The sequence below is a fragment of the Paramacrobiotus metropolitanus genome, unplaced genomic scaffold (assembly GCF_019649055.1).
Source record: "Paramacrobiotus metropolitanus isolate TYO unplaced genomic scaffold, Prichtersi_v1.0 Parri_scaffold0000049, whole genome shotgun sequence".
In the NCBI taxonomy this organism is placed as follows: Eukaryota; Metazoa; Tardigrada; class Eutardigrada; order Parachela; family Macrobiotidae; genus Paramacrobiotus; species Paramacrobiotus metropolitanus.
Window position 1 is genome coordinate 757,314 of NW_026570269.1, and position 23,212 is coordinate 780,525.

The following is a 23,212-nucleotide window of genomic DNA, read 5'->3' on the forward strand; positions in this document are numbered from 1 at the left end:
ATTGACACGGCTTTATTTATTTCTTTAATATTGCGTTTTCCAACATCCGCTACGTTAATTTCGAAAAAAGTCAGATCTTCAAGAAAGATAAGATCTACCGATCGAAAAGACGCAATCAATTCGGAAAACGTCATGGGGCACTGCGTCACACACCAGAGCATGTATACAAACTTACAATACCGCAGAGTGTATATTATCTATTTTTGTGCTCCCCGATCACCGAGTCGAATGCCAGTTACGCTTGATTTTCAGTAAATTCGATTTTCCCTCGACACTTTAAATATTAGTCACTTTGGCACTGCTATGTATGTATGTATTGTACAAAAGTGCATTGTCAGACCCACGGTTAATGCGGCGCCGGACTGGGTGAGTTCATCGGTCGGACTGTAAACCGTTACACCGGATTCGACAAAGCCGGCCCGAGACCGAAATAACCCAAAGCCTCAAACCAAACTTTCATACCAAATTTTGGTTAAAATTAGCATGCATATCTTCAATTGCTATCACAACATTCAAAATAAGAAGAAAAGTCGAAATTCGACAATATACTAGTGTACGCAAACGATCAAAATGTTGAGAGAATGGTTAAGCAAGTCATTGCTGCAGTTCGGCAAAATGCACAGTTGACTTCCGGTCTGTCAGCGTGCTGAGCATCGAGCGAGTGCACAAATCGAGCTTTCGAGCATACAGTACAGTACGTCTCGTAAGTTGGGTTGTTTGAGTGATGATCTTATCTCAGTTATCGGTAACAACTTTTGAAGTGTAACAACTTATCTTGTGCAACCTTGTGCTGTTCACTGGGCGAAATTCGAAAAATTCTATGCTTACTGCATAGTAACGTGCAAGAGCGTCTTGAAGTTTCCTTGCGACATGCAGCGCTCTTCGAAATTTGGGATGTAACACTCGTTCCGTGGAGAATTTCTGCATCATGAGCGAAGGGTACGTTTGGATGGCTCGGCCTCGCAACTATCTGCGGGAACGCCGGGATTTCGCACTAGACCGCCATTCAACGGCAAAACACCCACTGATCATCGCTCCGAAACCTGTAGCCTCGTCAGAAACCTCGGTGGGAGTCCCCAATGGCCCGCTTCTCCGTTCCACCTCCTCGGCGCCGAAAACGACCAGCAGTACGTCCAGCAGCCCTCGCGTTTCGGTGCCAGCGGGTTTCATTGATCCTTTATCACAGATGGCTCTGGGGGATGATTTGGGGGCATTCCGTGGAGAAAGCAACAAGAAGGCAGAGGATAGGGAGAGACTCTTGGGGCCATGGGCCGCAAAAAAGGAAAACATTCTCAGCAAGTTTGCTACGACGGAGAAACTAACACTGACATCCAGTTACCTTTCCGACAATGATCGTGTAGTGACAGTTACGAAATCGAGCGCAGTGGCTGACAAAATTCAGGTAAAGCTGTAGGCTTAACATTTTTTGGTTGTAGTATTCATGTTTGCGCGCTAGCAGTTTTCGGCAATAACCATAGCAGGTAGCAAAATTTGAACAGCTCCAACAATTTGCAGTTACCTATTGCCATGCATCCATCATTTGATTTTTTGCACATGTCGAATTGTTGTTAGAACTGCAAAGTTATTGATTTTTGTTATTATTTATCGTCATGTTGCGTCGTTTAATGTTCCTGGACGTTTTCGGTTCGTAAATGAGTGGTTTTGACAGAGTCGGTTGGAGCAGTTGGATAATTTCGAAGCCGGATCCATGAAGGAAATGATGAATTTATCCCAGCAGGAGTACATTAGCAAAATCGATCAGCTGCACAATAAATTGCAGCAGGCCTGGCGCGAAGATCAGCGTGTGACGGCCTTGAAGATATCCATTCAGCTGGCGAAATTATTGTCCGACACGTATCCGCTACAGTTTTATCCCAGTAAATTTGTCCTGCTGACGGATGTGCTGGAAACATTTGGACAGCTAATTTATGATCGAATTCTGGATAAATCGGGTACGGTGTTCGGCGACTCCTCCCCGGATCGGACACCGGAAGCAGCCAAGGAAACCTGCAGGAATTGGTTTTTCAAGGTTGCCAGCATTCGCGAGCTACTACCTAGATTATATGTGGAGATTTCTATTATGCGATGTAGCTCATTTCTGGAGGATAAAACGACATATTTGGAAATTATACCTAGGTAATATTCTGTGGGTTATTTTGAAAAATCTTCCACAATTTCACTAACGTGAGCATGCTGATAATTTCCTTTTTGTACAGTTATTCTCAAGCTTGAACAAGTTGCTTGAGAGAATTTCCAATTTGAATTTACTGTGTATCAGTAATAAGTAAACTTGTTTTGTTAACAACATCCAGGTTTGCGAAAATGATCCGCGGGATCGGTGATCACCTCGTCGCTTCGTATATGCGCTGCTACCTAGCGCGAATGATTTTGCAGGTGGCGCCGGAAAGTGTGCCACATTTTTTTATCCTTATTGAGGATTTTGTGATAACGACTCAGCAGTTGCACAGAGAGAAGATGCTGGAATCCCGGTTGTCGGAACAAAAACTGAACATGTCATCCTACCTGTTGCTTCACCAGCCAGCGCTGGAATGGATAACAGAATGCTATGCTAAGCAAACCGGAGCCAGAGGAATGGAGCAGTTACTTGCCTTGGCTGAAGGCAGCCGTTATTCAGGATTATTGTTGAACTGCGTTATGACCAGTTTTAAAGCCGATCTCGTTGCTCAAAAAACCCATGTTCATCTGTGCCTTAATTCGTAATTCCAGTGATGAAGTCTTCCCTACACATATCCTCTGCCGCACATTAGGTATGCATCAATTGCGTATGGATTGAACGTTGGTCGCCCACTCACATATTTTCACTTAAGTTATAAAATTTGGACGTTTGTTGTTTCAGGTTCCTGTTAGACGGTTGTTAAATTAAGATTGATTAGATAAAACTTTTAGACAGAAATGCGTGCAACTGACTTGTACATATCCTATTACGATTCAGCTGTCATGTGCGCATCAACACCGTGCAAATAAGCTTTTGTGTTTGCCAGGTTTGTGCTTACTGGGAGCGGACACGGATCCCAAAGAGCGGAAAAAGATTATGAATGAAATCTGGTCCATGATTGTTGAACAAAAGGATTCCCAAAGCTACATTTCGGCTGCCGAAATTTGGGTGGAGTTTGCCGCCAAGTTCTTCACTGTCAAAGAAGTTAATCGCATTTTAAGTGACATCATATCGCGCCTACTTCCCGATCGTGCGTACGAAAGCTGTGCCAATACTCTGCTACAAATTACCGAGAAAATTGTTCGCCATACTAGAAGTTTCACTCTGTTACTGAGCATGGATAAATTTATGCCCTTTCTGGATTTACTGCAAAAGGAAGACATCCGGATGAGTGCTGCTAAATTGCTGCTTGATTCCTATTTAAAATTTGAGCGAGACAGCACATCGGATCCTGTGGTGTTGAACGGTGCCATGTTTGCATGCAAAGTGATACACGATGGGATTTCGTCGCTTTCTTCGGATGACGAAAAGCGGGCAGCGGCAGGTATTATTGACTTGAAATAGTTTAATACTAGCGGTGGTTGTTAACCACATTATTGCACGAGCGCGAGCGCCAATACCACTGAGTAGTGGTACTGGGTTTGTCGAATTGGAAAAGTGAGCGGTGACGCTCTTCGTGGCGTCAGACAAATTTAAGCTCTTGACGATCAGTTATTGCAGCATCTCGCGCTCGGTGCAAAATATGACATCGACCAACCAAGTGCTTAGCTGCTGTATAACGGAATTGCCGTGCTAAACTTAAGCGTATGTGTAATAATCATTTCCGGCCAATTGAATATACGATATCTTAAACGAATACCAGAAATCTATAAAGAATGGTACAGCAGTACAGCTGCTGACTATGTATCGGATGGAATTAGATAAGCTGAATCGTTTTGTATTATGAAATTAGTAAAACACTGAAATTTTTTGGAGGAACAGTATTCGTCTAAGATGCTGGCAAATCATTGATCTTGCAGCTTTGATATGTGGTTTTATTCGGCGAGTGGATTTCGGGAAAGATTTTGAGCGACAGTTATCGTTTTATGGAGAATGCCGCGAAGCCTTCCACAATCTGGACGACGTGGCGGAGTTCCTTGTACACTGCGTGAACCATCTGGCCATGTCCACCCGGGCAATCCAGAAAGGCCAGCACAATCGGCGGACCGCAGCCTTTGTACGAGCCTGTGTAGCGTTTTCGTTTATTACCGTTCCTTCCTTGTACCACATTCCCAGCCAACTTCATTTGTACCTTGAGTGTGCCCAAGTAGCCTTGGCGAATCAGTGTGTCGGCCAAGTAGAGGCCTTGATCAAGGCAGCCATCCAGCTGTTTAATAGTTCCAAGGACGAACTGGAATCCTTCGCCACGAAAATGCATCCGGTGCATCGCATTGTCATTGAATTTGCCAGCGACTTGTTGGGGTTACTGTTAATTGTCCCGGATCCGCCTGAACAAGGCATGTTGTACCTGGTGAGAGGGTTGATGAACAGTATTCAGGGATTCGATCTCGAAGTGAGGATGGCATTACAGGTATCGTTAAGAAGCTATAAAGATTAATTAATTCAAGTTAAAACATGCAAGTGCGTGGCTTGCTACTTCTTAGTACATAGACATTAATGTTGTTAGTAGCCGGAGAGTGCTCAAGGCTTTTGTCATCGCTAAATTGGCCGTACTTGCGACATTGAAGGATGTCGCTTGGTTGGACTTAGTCAAACAGAATACTGCAGCCTGCTTGACATTCTGCTTTGGCATTTAACTGTTTTGTTCCCCCTGGTGGCACATAACGAGATCGATTGCTTCGCCTATTTGGCGGCATAGACGCATTTGTTAGTGTTGGCTCATAGTGCCTTAGCGGATGCTCGATTGTTTACTCACGTCTCACGGGCAGTGTTTTTTTACTCCGTACAGCTACAACTGTTGGTGTATTGTTCCGCTGCGGAACAGGAAGATTACATCTACCATGTGGACGGTGTGGACTCCAATGATCGCCTGTACGGCGGGGATCCGGATTTCGTCACGGAGATCCAGGAGATGGGTGGTGTCTGTCTGTCCCACCTGATCAGCATTGTTAATGAGCTGAAGTGTGCCAAGCAGGCGGGGCAGGCGGCGAAGTTGGCGCTGGATGTGATCGATGTCCTAATGAGCCATGGGGATGTGGGGCGTGTGAAGGGAGCTCTGAAAGTGATGATCGGTGTGGTGAAGAGCGCCGGACAGCAATTGCCAGCTTCAGACGGGAAAAGGTGGCAGAGTTTGCGTAGTGTAATACGGAGTAGGCCCTGGGCAAGTGATATTGGTGATTTGCTCTAAAAGAGATTGTGCAAAGAGGTTGCTCTAAAAGAGGTTTTCCTTTGTGCAGAGTAATTTTTTCTGAATGTTGGGGTAGGGTTATGGATGTTGGTTTGCGTTGTGCTTTCTTTCTAGTCACTGTTCCATTGATTCATTTTGTAATTTGGTTTTACATTGCCGTTTAATTTAAAGCGTTGGTAAATTTCTCTGCGGTGGTGTTGAACTTTTAACCATCGAAAAACATAAAAACCAGGGTAAACCATACCCTAATCAGTGATTATGTGTGTGGACGGTATTAAAGAGTAATATGGTTTTCAGTACTTAGTTAGTAACCGTTTGCAGGAGAGCTGAAAGAGTGGGGAATCCACTGCTTTAACGATGCTAATTTCAGGAGCAAGCAATGCCTCTAGTTCAAGCAGGTAGAAGACCTCGCTACAAATAGAGACATACGAGAGCTACGAAAGCGAAATGAACCATGTTAATCAGCAGAAAATTTATTTTAAAAAGGCTCAATAAAAGGCAAGTGAACAAGCACCAAAACGTGTTTCCAGAAGATAATAATATCATTTGCAGGCTTGCAGCAACATACTGCACGTATTTAAGTGATGAGATAAATCTGAATTCGCAGGCATAAAAGTTTGTATTGTACAAATACGATTTATAATGCTGTATTAATTGAAGAATTTGTATCAATTGTGCGTGTGTAATATGTAGTATTTGCAGTCTCGGTTATTTGCCGGTTTAAAGGAAACTGCTCAGCGCTCATACTATTACTAAACTGCTACTGGGAAAAATATTGGACAACTTTAAAATTAAGTGATCAAAAACGATGTGAAATTCCCCTGCTAAGGTTGTGCTTACTTGGAAGAATTAAGTGAGATACAGTTGACGTTAACGTTGGTAAGCCGTCGCAATCATCATTTGCAGCAAGGACAAATTGCTTAAGTAAAAGCATTAAGATTTAATCCGCCGCGGCTTAATGCGAAGTACATTTGGCTGCCGGAAGTAAGCTGGAGCACTAAAGCATTAGGATGCCGACGCACCCGGCAACCGGCCCGCCTAACTGATTATTTGGCTCGACAATAAAACGCTGGGTTGCACGGCATTGGCCGGCTGTATAAGAAAGGGTCGACCGGCGCATGCGGCTTTCCTGCATGCTCGCAGAATCATATCCTCCTTCTTCCGGAACAAACGGATTTCCAGCCATCAGCAAGCCATAACATTCTATCTCCTGTTGTAATCTGTTGGCCGGCGCCGATTCCTCTGTGCAGCGGGTATATATTGTATTGTGTACATGAGCAGCTGTCGTTTTTTTCTGTGCGGGACTCGTTTCCTTCGTTTAGATATATGCACAAATAATTCAGTGGTATCTCAATTTGCAAATTTGCTCCTCGCTCATTCAAGTGTTTCCCTTTTCTGTTGACTATACAGACTTGTGTGAGGAACGGATAGTCAGCCATCTGTCGCAAATCACTATCCACATTAACCGTACTTCCGGTAGACTTTCCCCGGCAAACATATCATCACCAATCATCCCCTCCATACACGGGACAGCTGCGCTTTTCTTGCGCTGGTAATCCGCTAGCGCACAGCACTATATTCCACATGCGGACAAGAATTTAACATTTTAAAGCCCCTCGGATAGCGCCGTTTTCTTGCCAATTAGTATTTATGTTATGTCCATTGTGCCATAAACTGCAAGATTTGATTTGAGAATTATCTCGGTTGGTTTCGTAATCAAGAGGTAAGGACAGCTTTGTCAGTTATAAATGTGTTTTTACTGGTGCTTCCGAATTTGCTTACAACTGCTTGCACATAGCGAAACAGGGATAACGACACATCACTGCCGGTAGCTCGTATACACCGCCAGCTGAAATGCAATGGTGCAGCAAAACAGATTCAGAAAAAACAGAATAGACTAAAATATAACGGAAACTAAGAACACACTGAAATATAACGGAAACTACATACATATGTACTTCTGTATAAAACTAAAATTCGTAAAGAAACTGCTCTCCGTTTCTGCGTGATTGATGCATTTGGATATCCTTTTAAAAATCGATTTGTTATCAGTTGAGTAATGGCATGACCGGTAAATGTCCAGTTTCCGTGTCACGGTCAGAGGGCTTAATTGTGCTTAGTGTAGCGGTAAATTGTTCAGGATACGTTAGCTTTTTGGCTTTCGGCACGATTTGTACTTTTAAATTGGTTTGAATAATTTTTTCGTTGGTATAACGTATTCGAGACATTCGAGAAAGCTCTACGCAGAGTTAACGTTGTACAAAACTGAAATTAATTTGGTTGAAGGGGTTAGAGAAGGACAGCAAATTTGTGGTGTATATACAGCAATTGTGTTACACGAGTAAAATGTAGATGCCAGTATGTATTGGATAGTGGCAGCATATACTCGTAATTTATGAGTTGTTTCTGTCGCAGAAAGAAAAAGTGTATGATACTTTCTGTGATCATTTCTGAAATTAAAATTTTCCACGATCGTTTTATACCTAACAATCAATGCAATCAATGCAATGCAATGAAATCTGAATTTGATATAAGTTTACCCATATTCGCTATATACATATTACTGACATTGATATAAGAATGTTACTGGGATTAACACTAGAGTATTGTTTGAAGACATTTTTCTGCTACATAAAACATAGGTCAACAGCGATCCTAGTGACTTTTGTTATGTGATTCGCAAACTTTACACCGCGCCACTCAAATTTGTATTGTAAATTTTTGGTGTCAAACACAGAGCCGAAGATGCTGGTATACAAATCAATGTTTCCCGCTTAATGGATTATCCACCGCAGTAGTCCGGGGTTATCTGATACTGATTCCTGTTGCAGAATTTGATTAGCACACAGTACACATCGTCCCACACAAAGTCAAGCGGACTTTTTGAGGATGCCGTACATGATAATCAGCTGCAGCACGCCCTCGGAGTACTTCACATCCAATGGCCCGACGACCGTGGGTGATGCCAGCTCCGACAGTAATTTAATGGCCTATCTGCGCGCCGCACCCAGCCCATATGGAACATACGACTGCGCCCAGGGGCCGCGTTGGGTGCTGGATAAACTGGAAGCACGCGGCTACCGGGTGGTGGCCATGTCCAGCATCACCAAAACCAACGGTAACCGCATTACCAGTTTCTGGACGCTGTACGCCGCGCCGCCCATGCAGCATAGCAACTCGCAACAAAGAGGATAATTTTTCATTCAAAGCGCCTGCACCGTCTTCAGCAGTTTCTACATCAGTTACTTCTGTCGCCATTTTCCCTGCTTCGTTCGTAATGGTGATGTCTTACCTCGTGCTGATTAAATATTTTCAACCAAAAATATGAATGCGTGACTTGTAATTATTGCACTATAAAATTATTTGCGGGGATCGTATCGTTCTTACTTGTCGCAGCGAAGCATCGCTATGTGTTGTAGGTGCATCTCTACGAGTTTCTTTTGTTTTATACTAAATATACGCTTCCAGCGGAAATTATTGCAATACGAGTATACATCGGCATTTTAGTTTTTATTGGGCTTTGAACTTTCGATATTAAGCGTTTGGCTACGTCGTTCAAATGACGAATATGTTCATATGTTAGCGTTGTGTTTCTGCAATTTAATAAAATTTATCGACGTAAAAAATACGTCTTATAGTAAATCAGTTACATATGAGTATTTATGTGAATATTTATTGTGGTCACCAAATGTTTGATCTGATACTTATATACCATTAGATATACTGCGCATATCTGCATGCTGCAGAAAAATTAATTGTAAACTGAAATGCTGCGAAAACGAAGGCAGCGCATATGACACACATCAAAAGGGTTACGGCATGTGTAAAACAGTACATCTTCTTCTATCGACCCCATACTGCGTCCAATGTTCGTAATTTTTTTATTGGCCTAGTACCAGGTTTATAGAGTATCCTGTTGCACATTTACCATAAATTGTTGTCCTTTCTGCACCATTGTTGAGCCAGCATGTTTCTGCAGCTGTCCAACGCGATTCTCCCTCGTTAGAATTGCGGGTTATCAGATCATGATCGATTTCGAAGTCTCTTGAGTTTCCCCAATGAACATTGATCAGATTGCACACACGCCGCTGGCGCGGGAAGTTTTTTTAGTGCGATGAGTGCCCGGTGTGCCGGTCAAGTCCAATTGTAATCTTTAGTTTCATCCTGCCGCTGCTACGGGCGCCGACAGATCATAAGTGTACGGGATGGCTGTGTGAGTTTCCATCCGAATGAACCGGCATCCCTATTGATTAAATGCCCAAAGAAATAAACCGCAGAGTTTATGTAGATGATGCCGGCAATTGAAAGTTGTGAATGTTTTTAATTTTCTGCATGATAGATGGATGACTTGTCTGGGAATTCGACGGTCTATCATGTCGGCGCTGGGCTTATCCGGTCGGCTGGTCGATAAGAGGGCTTGGTTGATTTTTTTGTGGACATTCATGTGGAAAGCACACTTCCGGTCCGAGTAATTCGTGTAGTTTATACGGATACCATCGGGCATTTTTTATCCACCGCGCGAGCCAATCAAAGCTTGCATTGCTGTTGCGTCCTAAGTTGTAACATCGCTTGCGTGCTTCTACCGGCCTTTGAGACTTGAGTAAAAAACGGGAAACGCATCTGACCTGAAACAAGCGCATAGTGATTTGTACCAGCAGGCACAACATGCTGCTGAGAACGTAAAGCGCCACAGCAGTCACGGTAGGTAGGGTCTGAATAATAATAATCAATAATTATAACAGCTACAGCTTTAGTAATATAGGTATATTCCTTTTTAAATTAACTTAAATCTTTCATACAGTTAACGTTAGCTCATATTTGTATCGCATTATGGATAAATTTATGTCTAATGGATTATGCAAAGTAGTAGTGAAAGTACAACGGAAAATTAAAGATTAAAGGTGCGAGAAAACTGGCTCTTCAAGAAACAACAAATAACTATGCAACATGTGCAACTATGAATATACCATAAAGTATATTTTAACTATACTGTGTATTATACTCAGTATTTAGCGATAAAATAGCTAACCAACTCATTCAAGGTAAACTTATCAAGCAAGGCACTCATTCATTAATAAATTCTTGCCGATCTGGAAAACTCCTCCGACCGTCTTCGGCGCTGCGCATCCTTTTTTTCGAGAATTCCTCAGTCATCAATGCTGTGACACGTTGTCCATTATAAATTAAAGAACCCTATTTGTCGTCGGTGACGAGGGCACATAGACCGGGTCAAAATTCAGAAAAGTATTATTTTTTGTAGAAAGGCAGTATATAACTACCATAGTACTATGCTCAAAAACGCTTCATCTTCAATAGATGCCCCTTACTAAGGTAAGAAGGGGCATATCTTCAATGGTCAATAGGGCGTGGTCAAGTAAAAAAAGTAAACTGTAATTATCAGCTTCGAGTGGTTTGTTTTAAATTAGCAGTAAAAACATTCGTGCAAAAAAATCTTTTTACAAAATATAAGCAGATCAGACGCACTTCTGAACGAATTTTAAAATATGAAAAGATAAAATTCATATGAAAAGATGGTAAATAAGCTGCAAGACTCAACAGTCAGCGCAACTTCGATCTGCCATTTTGTAATTACGAAAGTAAATCTGAAGAACTTTGCGCAACAAGAAAAAACGCTTCTAATGGTAAGAAGTACGTCTAAAACTTAAATTCAACTGTCACAAGATCTGCAAAACTATTAATAGAATATTCCTAACATTTTCCTCGAACCCAAAATGGTGGCGAAGACCTCTCCAATGGACCGGTGGCAGCATCTGCGGCTTCGAAACTCGACAGCGATCATCTACCGCTTCTTCACGAACGATAACGTACAAATCTCGGGGAATTAAGTCTGCGGTATTCTGTTTTTACGGTAGTACAAATATTTACGGTAGCTGCGTTCGCTTGGACAAAGTTCGATCAAGCCACGGTCGCTCTAAACGTCGGATAAACTCCCGTTCCTCGGACACGCCCTCAGCAAAGACGGAGTCCAGACCGATGATGTAAAGGTAGCGGCCACTGCGCAACATGACATCCGAGAACTGCACGACAACTTCCTCAGATCGGCCAACTACTACCGGAAATTTATATGTACGGAATTATGCCCAGAAAACACCCTCGCGAGCACGTAGTACCTACTACCTACCACTCAAACTGTCCGAAGAAACTTTCAACGATACCGGCTTTAACAGGCTCGTGCGTTTGGGAGACGTCGAAAGAGAAGGACAGCAGGAACTGGGTGTCCTGTTTTGCACTTGACCAGCGCGAGATTTCACTTCATATGCTCTGTATGTACAAGTACTAGTTCATACTTTAAATGCCTGTCCTGTCGAACGCGTACCGTTCAGTGTTCCAGAATTTCAAAGGACAAAGAGTGGACGGAAAATTAAGGAATGGGCATTCAAACCTATTCCATAACGCACTGCGTTTGAATCGGTACTCATGCAAGTTGGCGCAAACAGAGTTTGCTCAAAATATATCGAAATTAACACATGCAGTTTGGCATCGAAGTTGAAACGGGAATGTTTTCTGAACATCCAGCCATTTGGCAAAAAGTTACGCTTGAAGGTCAATTCGGAAGTACCGTAACAAAACAAAAGAAACAAACAAAACAACTAACTAAATAACTTGCAAAACAAAAGAAATAGCTTTAAAACAAGAAACAACAACAAAATAATAATAATTAAAACAAGCAGCAAACAACAACAACTAAATAACTTGCAAAACAAAAGAAATAATTTTATCAAGGGCAGCCTTGGCTTCAGAGACGGAGCTGAAACATTCTTTCTCGTGGTCCATATGATCGTTCCCAGGGAAATCGTTCCGCTCTTTAATTTCAAATACATTCTGGCTTCCGACCTTCTCCTCCCGGTTGCTTTAGACGTAAGGAGCAACTGCATACAACCCCTGCACTGTTTGCAGTGAAAAAGTGAAACTTATAGCGTATCATTCCAGTAGTTAGAGTAGTAACCCGGCTTTAACACTTGCATTTGCATGCTCCATGGCCAGGAAGTTTAACTTAGCATTTACCATCCATTCCAATCTTCCAAAATTTCTGTGATGTAGAAGACCGTGATAATTAGTCTCATACTGTTGGTTGTACTGTACCTTACTGACCAGTGTGAGAATTCGACTGACAATGTTTTACAAACCCGGCGTCGTTTTTTGTTCATGCACAAACATCCTGCACGAACATGTATGCGCTTTTATTTAATTTTATTTCGCAGCTCTAATGAGATCAGTTTTCTGAGGAAACTCATTGTTAGAATTTGAAGGGGATCTCTTAAAAAATTGCAATGAGCGGGGTAAAAACTTTCGTAACTCAGAACCGCAATCATCATAAATGCATTCACAACGGTTCCCAACAAAACCTCGAATTCGTTAAAAAATTTCCTTGCATTGTAGCACACCGGTCGGTCGGTCGTCGGTTCATACGGCAGTTGCGGAAAGCATGGGAAGATCAATTATTGCATAAACTCCAAGTTGGCCGTCAGAACCTACGAATCAAATCACCGTTTCAACATCAAGGACATTTCGGTGTTCTTGATTTAGGACGCAGAGGATTGTTCTAATAGCGATGTAAGGTGTTCTTTAGGTATCATTTGCCTGCGTTAGGTCCCTATTGCAAGTGGGACTGTTTTGGATTACGTCTAAATTAGGCTATTTATTTGTTGCACTCTAGATGTGGTCGAACGTAAATATTTTAATCACCTGTTTTTTGACAAATCGTTTTGTATGTCGCAGGCGGCTGAAGGTTACTTTGACTCGCACAGCGATGCGAAGGAAAGTTGGGACGCTTTACCGCGTGATCGGTGTCGGCTTCGGATCGCTCCAGCGGATTTCCTTCCGTCCTGCGCTGCAATAACGGTGTCGTGACTGTCTTCGGTTCGCTCGTCTGCGCGGTATGGGCCGTTTCGCTGATGCCAACCCCAAATATGGTGTACAGAAAAATTTTTCGGAATTTTTTACTCATGGCATTGTATAGTATCGGGTTTATTGCACTAAAATTAAAGACGAGGGTACTGTACAAGAATGTAACGCAGATTGCTATGCGCTACTATTGTACCGAATTAGAGAAAAACGTAACTTGTAAACCGGTTTATTCATTGATTTCATTATGATAATTGCAATATTTTTACGAATGGTGAAAAAGAACCGCATTGTCATCGATATCTTAAAAAATTGAACTTAAAATAAATATGGTCGCATAATTATAATTAACACGTTCACGGCTCTAACCAGAGCCCCGTCACCGGCTATAAAATTTAAAAAATTTAATTTTTTTGTTTGAAGATGGAGTACTATTAGGGTAAGCATAAAAAATATTTTCAGCTGCTGTCGCCAACAGGCGTGGACAAAATAAAATTAAGAAGGAAATTCCACACGATGATGTAACGGCGTAGCCTAAAGGCCACCACCACATCTGGCACATCATACGCTGTACCGTTACTGGAAAATATTTTTTATGATTACCCTAATGTTGCTCTATCTTCACACAATAGATGGAAATTTTTGAATTTACAGCGGAGGCCGGGAATTTTTGAATTTTGAATGTCGGGGCCCTGGCAAAAGGTCGTGCACGTGGATGTATGCAGAACATATGACTGCGCGCGTACGAAATGCCTACCTGTTCATGTAGACCAAAGTCTGCAAAAAACAAAGATATCGGTGAACTGTATAAGCGGTCAGCTGCGATCTAGACTAATAGTTATCCCTTATAAGTTATCACTATGCGTATGCATATGCCTCAAATGAATAAACAATAATATATATACTGTACCTATGTACAATACATACCTTGGCGAAAAGTAGATACCAGATGTCTACGAATCGTTTCCCAGGCTCGTACACGAAGGAATTGTAAACCAACAGCCCTCGATATGGTAGCCATAATATAGCGAACAGTGTGACAACCACCACAAGCATCCGCACAATCTGCACGAGAAAGGAGGGACATTATGGAGCATCATAGTTTGCAGGATACCGTTGGTTCATACATTTGTGATATGGAGCTTTTTAATTAATACTACCGTACACGGTACACTACTACTTACTTTATCGATACTTCTATACCATTCTTACTCTGCCGTAATACAATACTATTGGAACGTTTTCAAAACAAGTGAAACCAGAAATACAGCTAATCACAGACAATGGCTTATATAGACACTAATTTTAATTGAAATAGGTAGTAATCTGTTTATCTGTCTGTTGAGAAGCCAAGAAATCTTTGTAAACTTGCGAATCCTGGCTTTTCGAACAATGGAAGTATTCAAAACAATTTATAATTAGTAATTCGTAATTAGTAAGGAATTTAAGCTATGAATTCTGTCATCCATGCTACGATAAAAGCGATGCAAACATTGTGGGCGAATCAACACTACTCTACCAGTACTTAATTACAGCTGTTAGAATTACAGCAGGTTGGGTTTTTACGAAAGCTGCTAAGGAAACGAAAAGGTATTAATCACATATTAAACCATACCTGTACGCGTGCTTTATCTTGCTGAGATGCTTTCGAATCTGCTGCATTACCGGCATTTTTCGGAGTTATTACGCTCGGTGGCGTAGCTCCGTTAGCGTTGCAACCGTTCAAGCGAGAGAGTTTGGTTTTGGATTTAAATGCACCCTTTCCCAAATTCTTATGCATTTTTGCGCTTTTTCTCAAGGTAAGCCCAATTCGAATGTACAGAACTACCGAGACCACAAGAGGCGAAATGTAGAAAAACAATAAATCCGCCATGAACATATATACATATTGTTCGCGTTCCAACCGGAAGTAGCACTTGTACAGGACTGGATAGCCAGGATGTAATTCTGCTTTAATGGTTGTTAATCCCAGCCACTGGGCACAGTACAGTATTGCGAAAATCCAGATGCCGACAATGATTTTTTTAGCGCGGCCTACAGAGCAGACTTTTTGGGCTAATAAAGGGTGGCAAATGCCTGTAAATTAAACAAATACAAGTAAGCGTAAGCAGAATCACATAAAACTTATCTCGCCATGTCTGAAATAATCTTAGAAAAATAATTAAAATTTTATCCAGGCATCAGATGGAACGCTCTACCGAAGCATGATTTCACAATAATTTCCGACATGCATCATCATTAGCAAAGTAATTGCTTTGGCTTGTGAAAGCAGTTAAATTTAAACAAAAAACATATTCAAGTTCACATGCTGGATCGTCAATCAGATTCAGCCTTAACATTGGATTAATTTACCGCAACCATCTCTAGATCTACCGTTTGATAACTCTAAATTGAAGTATAAATAAAATAAAACCTTTTAACGAATTTTTGTTAACTATTCCACTACATATCTGCAAATTGCACGTCACGTAAGCACACGGTTACAGAAAAACAAAACTTAGTACTGGGTAGTAATGGTAGCAGTTTATGAGCATAGACTGATGATTTTTCTTTCGCTGACTTTCCAGACACTTACCGATATATCGTTCGATTGTAAAGCACAATATACTGAAACCACAAAGCATAACAAATCATAAATAAAATGTCATTTGCTTTTCTGTTATGGAATCATTCTATATGAAGGATTTACTTCTCGAACCTTAAACTGCTGGCATTAATACCAAGGAAATTGCCGAACTGAAGTATGGAGCAACCTGCATGCCCGAGAACCCACTGTCCCTTATAAAGGTAATGAGAAAGCAGCTGCTCTGGCATAGCCGAAAAGAGAACCATCAGATCCGCTATTGACAATGATGTCTGAAAAGAAGCCAAGCCATACTTATATTAATTAAACCATGTAACGCAGATGAGTACATGAATGTTGTATGTCCATAACCCACACAGATACGTCAACAGCCAGAACCCAGATCTTCAACAATCGTAAGGGTCGAGCGGTTGACCTTTAAATTTGTGCGGAGTTTAGATTGTCATGAATATAAAATGTGTACGTACTGAAAAAGACTGGGTTAGGTGCCACAATAAGATACTTAATACGATTAACTGAAGAAATTAATTTCTAATTCTTTTCTAGTATACCCATATTTGTCTAAATGTCACACTGCATTAATGCAGCCATACTTCTTCAAACAAAAAAATATGCAGGCGTTAATTGATACTACAAGATAAACGTTGTTAATCCGGGAAATCAGGTTTGATCGTATAAATGTTACAAAGATATTACGAGTACATAAAAATTAATAATAATGTCTTATTGATTTCTGAGAAGTGGAAGGCATGTCTTACAGAGAAATGATTTCTCGGTAAGACATGCTTTCCACTTGCAGTTTAATTGTTTGACTTACTAAATAACAATAAGTCGGAGTATGCATGCTTTTAGTTCGGCGCACGACAATGGCAAGAGAAATATTTCCAAACACTCCCGTAAAAAAAATCAACACATGCATAATAGTGGCCACAATTCGATACTCCACAGGAAAAAATGTTGGAAGTGCAGATTTCGGATTAGCGGACTGATTAACGGACGTGATGTTGATAATGCCAATAAGCACATCCGTGGTGTTGAGCATTTCCACTCAGCGCTTTTGCAGACGTTTTTGCGCATAATATCTCCCACAGCTAAAGAGGAATAATTATGCGACTGCATAAAATATCCTAAATAATACCATCCATTCAAACTGATCCGTGCAGATAAAAAAATCCAAATGATTGAAATCAGCGTCAACACGATCGACAGTGGCAGCAAGCCGGCGATTTTCCCGTTCAAATGATGTATTGACCATCACAAAGACATCCAATCCAGTTTATCCTTGGGGGTACGGAGCGATCAGTCACCATTCAGCCATGTCTGCTACAGTCAAAAATCTAACATCAGTACTGGAATTACTTTGAATTTAGAGGCTGCAGAAATTGGAAGCTGCTTTAGATGGCAAGATAATTACGGCCAAAACGAACGGCCAAGTAAAATGGATGAAGTACGTAGTTCATGTGCGAGCTAGCTCACCATATTAATAGTAGAAGTACAGATAATTAATCGGTAATACGAGATTATACAAAGGTCACTTGAAATGCCGGAGATATTCCGCTGCGAGTGTATTACATCAATAATTCTCCTGTAAAGTCGAAACCTAAGACAGAAAAACAGACACAGTTGGTACCGCAACAGCCAACATGCCCTCACTGTGCCGGTGCATGCCAAACTGGCCATCAGATATCGGCAGGGAAACGTGCAGCGGAAATGGTCCTAAAAGTAGCGGGTACGAACGGTGCACACCGGGAGCAGATAAGTGAACGCCCTGTGCGCGTATCATTATAAATCTAAATTATAAATAACACATTCATGCTGAGGAAGGATAGCATATATGAATGCAAACCACCTCAGAGTACGGCGCGCACCCACACAGTAGGATAGCGCTTATCATGGAGGAGCAGCTACAATGACAACATACCCGATAACCAAGTATCCAAAGGGGAAATCGTTGTCAATCATAGCTAGGTATTATGGCTTATTGGCTGCTGCGGATGCTGATTAGGCATCCGTCAAATATGATTTGGGATTTCATCGACTACACTGTGGTTACGGGCGTCCTTAAGAACGCGCGCGTATTCAAAATAACATTATTACTGTCGCCATCGTGTGCCGGCGCTGGGGCGCGCGCACAAGCTGTGCCACCTCGATCTTCCCAACCGGAACTCTGGCCGGTCGCTCACGCGCAGACCAATGCAATCCGCAATTCCGCTACATTGCGCCCGGATGCGCGTTTCGCGGCTTAATCCACTGTGCCCGTTCAACAGTGCTTCCTGTTGTGTGTTACGTTTGATTATCCTTTTGGATGGTTTAACATGTTTGCGAACACTATTCAAACAGATAATGATAACCGTACCGGTGTTGTTATGTTATTGATTATAAAATCGGTTAACTTAATTAGGGGAAGCGGTAAATTTGAACTAAACTTAAAGCTATAATAGAACAGCAATAAATTCGAGTGCACCCTTCACAGGAGAAAACTTTAAATTAATGTCAAAATGTGAAAAAATTAATCCGCACGCAGCTTTTGCGACAATCAAATACGCTGGAATTTCATTATTCTGGAATGGACACCCCGGCACATGTCTCATCAGCACATCGTAAAGAATAAGGTCACGGCGTGCGGAGTTGTATTTTTAGAGTTATTAGGCTCAAATATCATAACTAATTTTCGTGGCTACTAGATTACTTTAAAAGCGGTTTAGTATGCCAACTTTTTGCTGTAGTGGTATGTGAATCATGTTTTTAATTTTTTAAAAAACTTTCACCGACTAGCCAACATATCAACCGGTGAGCATGCACGCTTCAATCGAGAAGGAATTTATCAATTTTCAAACGTCTTGGGAGTGTGATCGTAAGTTTTGCAGTCTGCAGGTCTGTTTTAGTAAACAACCTAAGAAACGATTTCTGCAGATTCTCATGTGAATAACAGTGACTGATTGATATTCGGCATACGTCCAAGGACAGATGAATGATGTCGTAACAATTAACAATATCAATCGTAGACCGGTATCGTTTGCTTCCTCTTTGCCATGCCCTGAAGTTTTCTCGGGCATGATCGCTTGTCAAGGGCTAAACTTTGTATGCGCGGTAATTAATGGCTGGAAAAGATCGAAGTTTCATATATCACGGCCTGTGTTTTCCTGATCAAGCTAACTTCAAAAAATCGATCTACGGGTAAAGCGCTGCATGTGTCAAGTGTGACGCAACGCACATACACTGATACACAGTACACTGTAAGATGCTACCGTATCCGGCAACAATGTGTGCGTAATTCGCTACAGGAAATCGATTCTTAATCACAGCCTGCAATACCAGTCTGAAGAAGATCTTTTCTGACCACTCCTCAGCCATGTTGACGCCCTGATAATACGCTTTCCTAGATTAAAAACTTCAATTACTGTATATATGTGTGATTACAATGGCACTCAGTAAATTATACGTGTTAGTGTATTTAAAAAATACATACACAGTACCTTATGAATACATGATCGTTAAAAACATGAACACAAAATAAACATCTTAACGGCGTGACATTTCACGAAGAGGCTTTAGTCAAACTACTACGCGGAGCAAAAACTTGATGATCCAGACGACAAGCTGATAATTGCCATTTGTTTTTCCACATTAACTGACACGCTGTGTTCTTTGTGTTGGTGTTATATGTAGCCTGCAGTCCTTGAACAAACTGCTGGGACCCTATCATATTATCGTGTCGAAGTTGAAGCTGACATCCACTGATCGTCGGCTGACAAGTGTGCGCTGAGTGTGTTGCGGGGAAAATGCGGCACATCCGGCGCCGTGTGGGTGTCAGCAGGTCACACTCTTAATCAAACACAATGTGACACCTGAGATTTTCCAGCACGACACGGCCCGATAAGAGTTTGTGATTAATATATTTATTAATAAAATGTCAGAGGAAAAATGCCGCTGTGGACCAGAGTGGCAGCCGATAGTTTAATGATCCCATAGGAATATTGGGATCAATTCCAGCGGTGGGCCAAATGCATACAGTTTTGCCATAATTTGTTCGCCATATCCGTCATCAAGTATCATTTACACAGTTGCATGTGCGGTACTAGGCCACCGATCGCACTGGTAATTGTTTCCGGTTACCTCCTCATTCGGAAAATTATCATTCGGCAGTGGCGTTGACACAGCAAATTAAAAAAACTGTTTTGATTAATATGAGAAAAAAGGTAGAAAAGGCTCCGTAGCGCTTTTCTTCTAATTGGTTCTTGCACTGCCTAATGCCTGTTTTTGAAAAAACAGGGTACAATAAGTCATCATACGAGCTGCCCACTAACTACCATTTTATGCCTAAGATAAGAAGGATTTCAACTCTTCTTTCACGGGTGATTGGACATCACTTACAATTTAAAACTAAGGCGTTACTGTATTTAAGAGTCTCATGGGATTACGATTAATCCGCCATATGGGACAACTCTCATGATTGAAGGTTATATCTTCATTGATCTTAATATCTATCGTATGCCCCGGTCTGGTGGAATGAACTTTGCAAAATGAAATCTTAATGGCATTGCCAATTCCACACCAATTTATGTAGCGTTTAGTAAGGCAGCCGAACACGGTGGGCAGCATCGTAAAACGATGCCGATAGCGGTGCATTATAGTTTAGAGTTCCTGGTATTATACTGTATTTACTGGCAGGTTACGCCTAATCGCCATATTATAGCCTTAAGATTGAAGCTACAAACGTTATCACAAAATACTACATTCATCATGCTTCATGCGCATCGGTTATCAGAATTCCCTTTTCCCAAAGCGTTTCGTAAAAGCCCATTAATACATCATCATGTCAATCATGTTTCTGTGTAGATGTGCACCATGAAATCAAGTGATGAAATTTTGACTTGTCGTCGCTGTTAATATCGTAAACACCCGTGAAATTCCATGTTCGTAATTTACTTTGAGCCATTTGGCGGCATTGCTTAAAACATAAAGCACCTTTATGACTTACTTCAGTTTTTGACTAAATTAAACTCGTCATATATTTCTGCCCTGCGCGGATTTTGCGTCATCATTATGCTAATTTGTGCGTTTAACAAATAGCAGCGTAACACTTCATTAATTTTTAAGTTTACGATAAATCATTTACAAAAATGTTACACAAGGAGATTTGGGAAAAATACAAAAACGAAAGGCAGTTTTGCAACGGTACTTTCTTTAACTCCTTTGTATTTTTGAATCTGGTACTTTCACATCTATGAAATGTTTTAACGATGATACCCGTTTTCTTACCTCCTGCAGATTCGTCAGAAATCCTGTCACAAATAGGGGATCCAGTTAATTAAACAGTTCGCCTTGAGTAGCACAGTAGTCAACCAATGTCCATATAACCTTTAATGACTACAGAGAATGACAATTTAATTGCGGCATCGCTCAGTCTTTTGTACAAATGTAGCTCACCGGCAAAATTGCAGTAAAATTCGTAATTTTGTAATACAATAAGTTCAGAAGCACACGCGCTGCTGTGACTGCAGTTTGATATCGTAATTGACTAATCAGTCATAATATTTTCGATAACACCGTGTCTAACAAATTGGGGTAATCAAGCGCGCTACAGATCGAGAAAGTGAGAACGTCTCATCATTAAAACGGAAAGGTTTCTCATCGAACAGGAAGATTTTGGATCGTATATAGAAACAACAGCTGGTGTACGATTCCCCATTGATTTACATCCCGGTTGGTCGATATGCGGGTGTATTTATTAAGCGTATCGTCGCACAGCAGCGCTAACAGTATTGTCAAACAATATTGCCAAGCGTTGGCGATGAAACTTGTAATTCGATCTCCAATATTTTGTAAATTTGTTATTAAACTTCCGGCAGCATACTTGCAATCCAATAAGCATCATGAACGTACTCGTGTTATTGAGATTTCATATGAGTTAGACATACCCGACAGTATATGGCTTTTATTGGGAAGAAAAATGGTGCTAGACGCTTAAAACTGGCACGGAAATAGTGTTGTTGTAATTATGGTAATCAGTATGCCGCCTTACATTATCCTGAGTACAAATATTGCCTGGAAAAAAATGAAACCAGGGAGTATGCAACGCTGTGACAACGGGAGTACGTAAATACACATATGCAACCAAAAATCTCATGCGATCACGCATTTATATCGCAGTGTAAACAAGATCTGTTTGATGGACAAAAGACATTCTTAATGGACTAGGAAAGGCCTTTGGCAGCATCGATCGCGGTTGCTGGAGTGTTAGCGGTGGAGAACCCCAATAATCAGCCGATTTCAATGAGAACAATGGCTGTGGTTTTACCGCCTTCACCGGAGAAATGATCTGTGAAGTGAAATTGTCGGGATGGCAATCGAAACGTCAATGAAGTCAGTCCACAAACGCGCTCTCGTTCCGGTGACTTAGTACAAATATACGCGGACATAGGTGTTATTGGAAATTCATTTTACACGTACAGTGTTGCAAAAATCGGCACGCAAAACGTTACCGGTCAACCCATGCCGGGTTTTTTTTGCGCAGCTCACACTGAGATCGTTAATTTATATAACCATCTGGGAAGATATCAAAGACGAAGGGAGTATTTTACTCATTATATTCCACGTATGACAAAACATTCATATAATTATGTTGTACTCTGTAGCTCGAGTCCCACGTTTGCCATTAAAAAATTAATTGAATAAGAATCGGCTATAAGCCCTTCCTGCCCCGTTCACTATTATGCACTCCGGCCCTTTTCAGTTATTTATGATAGCTATGTTTAACCTCGAAAATTTTTTGTTCAATATACGTATTGTTTAATACTTTAACCCCATTTGTTCGTGGGCTGTGGATATTTATTTACAAAGCAATTTGTTTGGCTAAAAGTTTTTGACAATTTTTCTGTCAGTCCACGCTCTAATTTGGCATTCACAGTTCATTATGTGAATGCGCGTTATCTTTGGGTAGGTACTAGGTTACAGAACAGAAAACGCCTGTATACACACCTGTTACTGAAATAGTGTCAGACGAGATTATTACTAAAAGTAATGTAAAATACTCGAACATATGATGCTTTTCCGCAGAACTGATAGTTCTTACAATTAGTACGAAACCGAATAAAGGCCGGTATTACAAGGCCTTAAACAATTAGCTTTTTGCAGTGATGTCTATAGTTTTTTCACTATACGGGATGCGTGCATTATGCAACTGAAAACGGGAGCGGGAGCCTCCGCTGAAACTGGGTGCAAAAAGGGTTGCCTACAGGCTACAGTAACCGGGAGAGGAGTGCGTATAGTATCATCCAGATAAATAATATGAATTGCGCCGAATTCAAACTAAGAAGTAAGTTGAAGGCTGGGGGAAATTTTATTAACAGTCTGAATGAGCATAAAATTTCAAGAATTATCTTTAATTTTGAGAATTATCTTTAATTTAAAAGAATTATCTTTAATTTTGATCTAAATTTCCGTTAAAGTCCGATCG

General features: G+C 41.1%; 2 protein-coding genes across 8 annotated transcripts; one reads left to right on the forward strand and one right to left on the reverse strand.

Annotated features, from left to right (window-relative positions):
* The first annotated feature begins 554 nt into the window (after nucleotides 1-554).
* LOC129591871 (VPS35 endosomal protein-sorting factor-like) lies at nucleotides 555-5,587 on the forward strand. Its single transcript, XM_055487719.1, is given in 7 exon segments — nucleotides 555-1,402; nucleotides 1,670-2,136; nucleotides 2,313-2,685; nucleotides 2,687-2,768; nucleotides 3,003-3,500; nucleotides 3,976-4,526; nucleotides 4,905-5,587. Coding segments are annotated over 7 exon segments (2,844 nt in total). The 5' UTR covers nucleotides 555-928; the 3' UTR covers nucleotides 5,304-5,587.
* Nucleotides 5,588-12,527: 6,940 nt separating this feature from the next.
* LOC129591987 (thyrotropin-releasing hormone receptor-like) lies at nucleotides 12,528-21,399 on the reverse strand. Of its 7 annotated transcripts, none has more exons than XM_055487908.1 (10): nucleotides 21,184-21,399; nucleotides 21,016-21,123; nucleotides 16,571-17,076; nucleotides 15,868-16,025; nucleotides 15,745-15,776; nucleotides 14,785-15,245; nucleotides 14,097-14,234; nucleotides 13,927-13,946; nucleotides 13,011-13,300; nucleotides 12,528-12,796 (listed from the first exon to the last, which is right to left on the reverse strand). In XM_055487908.1, the coding sequence occupies exons 3-10, from the start codon at nucleotides 16,793-16,795 to the stop codon at nucleotides 12,729-12,731; spliced, it is 1,392 nt and encodes a 463-aa protein (XP_055343883.1). In that variant the 5' UTR covers nucleotides 16,796-17,076; nucleotides 21,016-21,123; nucleotides 21,184-21,399; the 3' UTR covers nucleotides 12,528-12,728. The 7 variants fall into 7 exon arrangements, with proteins under 7 accessions (XP_055343883.1, XP_055343882.1, XP_055343885.1 ...); XM_055487907.1 differs by lacking the exons at nucleotides 21,016-21,123; nucleotides 21,184-21,399 and adding exons at nucleotides 17,230-17,353; nucleotides 17,675-17,874 and having other exon boundaries at nucleotides 16,571-17,073; XM_055487910.1 differs by lacking the exons at nucleotides 21,016-21,123; nucleotides 21,184-21,399 and adding exons at nucleotides 17,230-17,353; nucleotides 17,675-17,874.
* Nucleotides 21,400-23,212: the final 1,813 nt, after the last annotated feature.

Bases quoted from the DNA above. Each gene is read 5' to 3' on its own strand.
- LOC129591987 (XM_055487908.1), bottom strand. From the start codon at position 16,795: ATGCTCAACACCACGGATGTGCTTATTGGCATTATCAACATCACGTCC. The intron at 13,947-14,096 runs GTATGTATTGTA...TGTTTTTTGCAG, and splicing joins GGTATCTACTTTTCGCCAAG to ACTTTGGTCTACATGAACAG. The intron at 13,301-13,926 runs GTAGGCATTTCG...CTTTAATTTTAG, and splicing joins ACTTTGGTCTACATGAACAG to TGCAATAAACCCGATACTAT.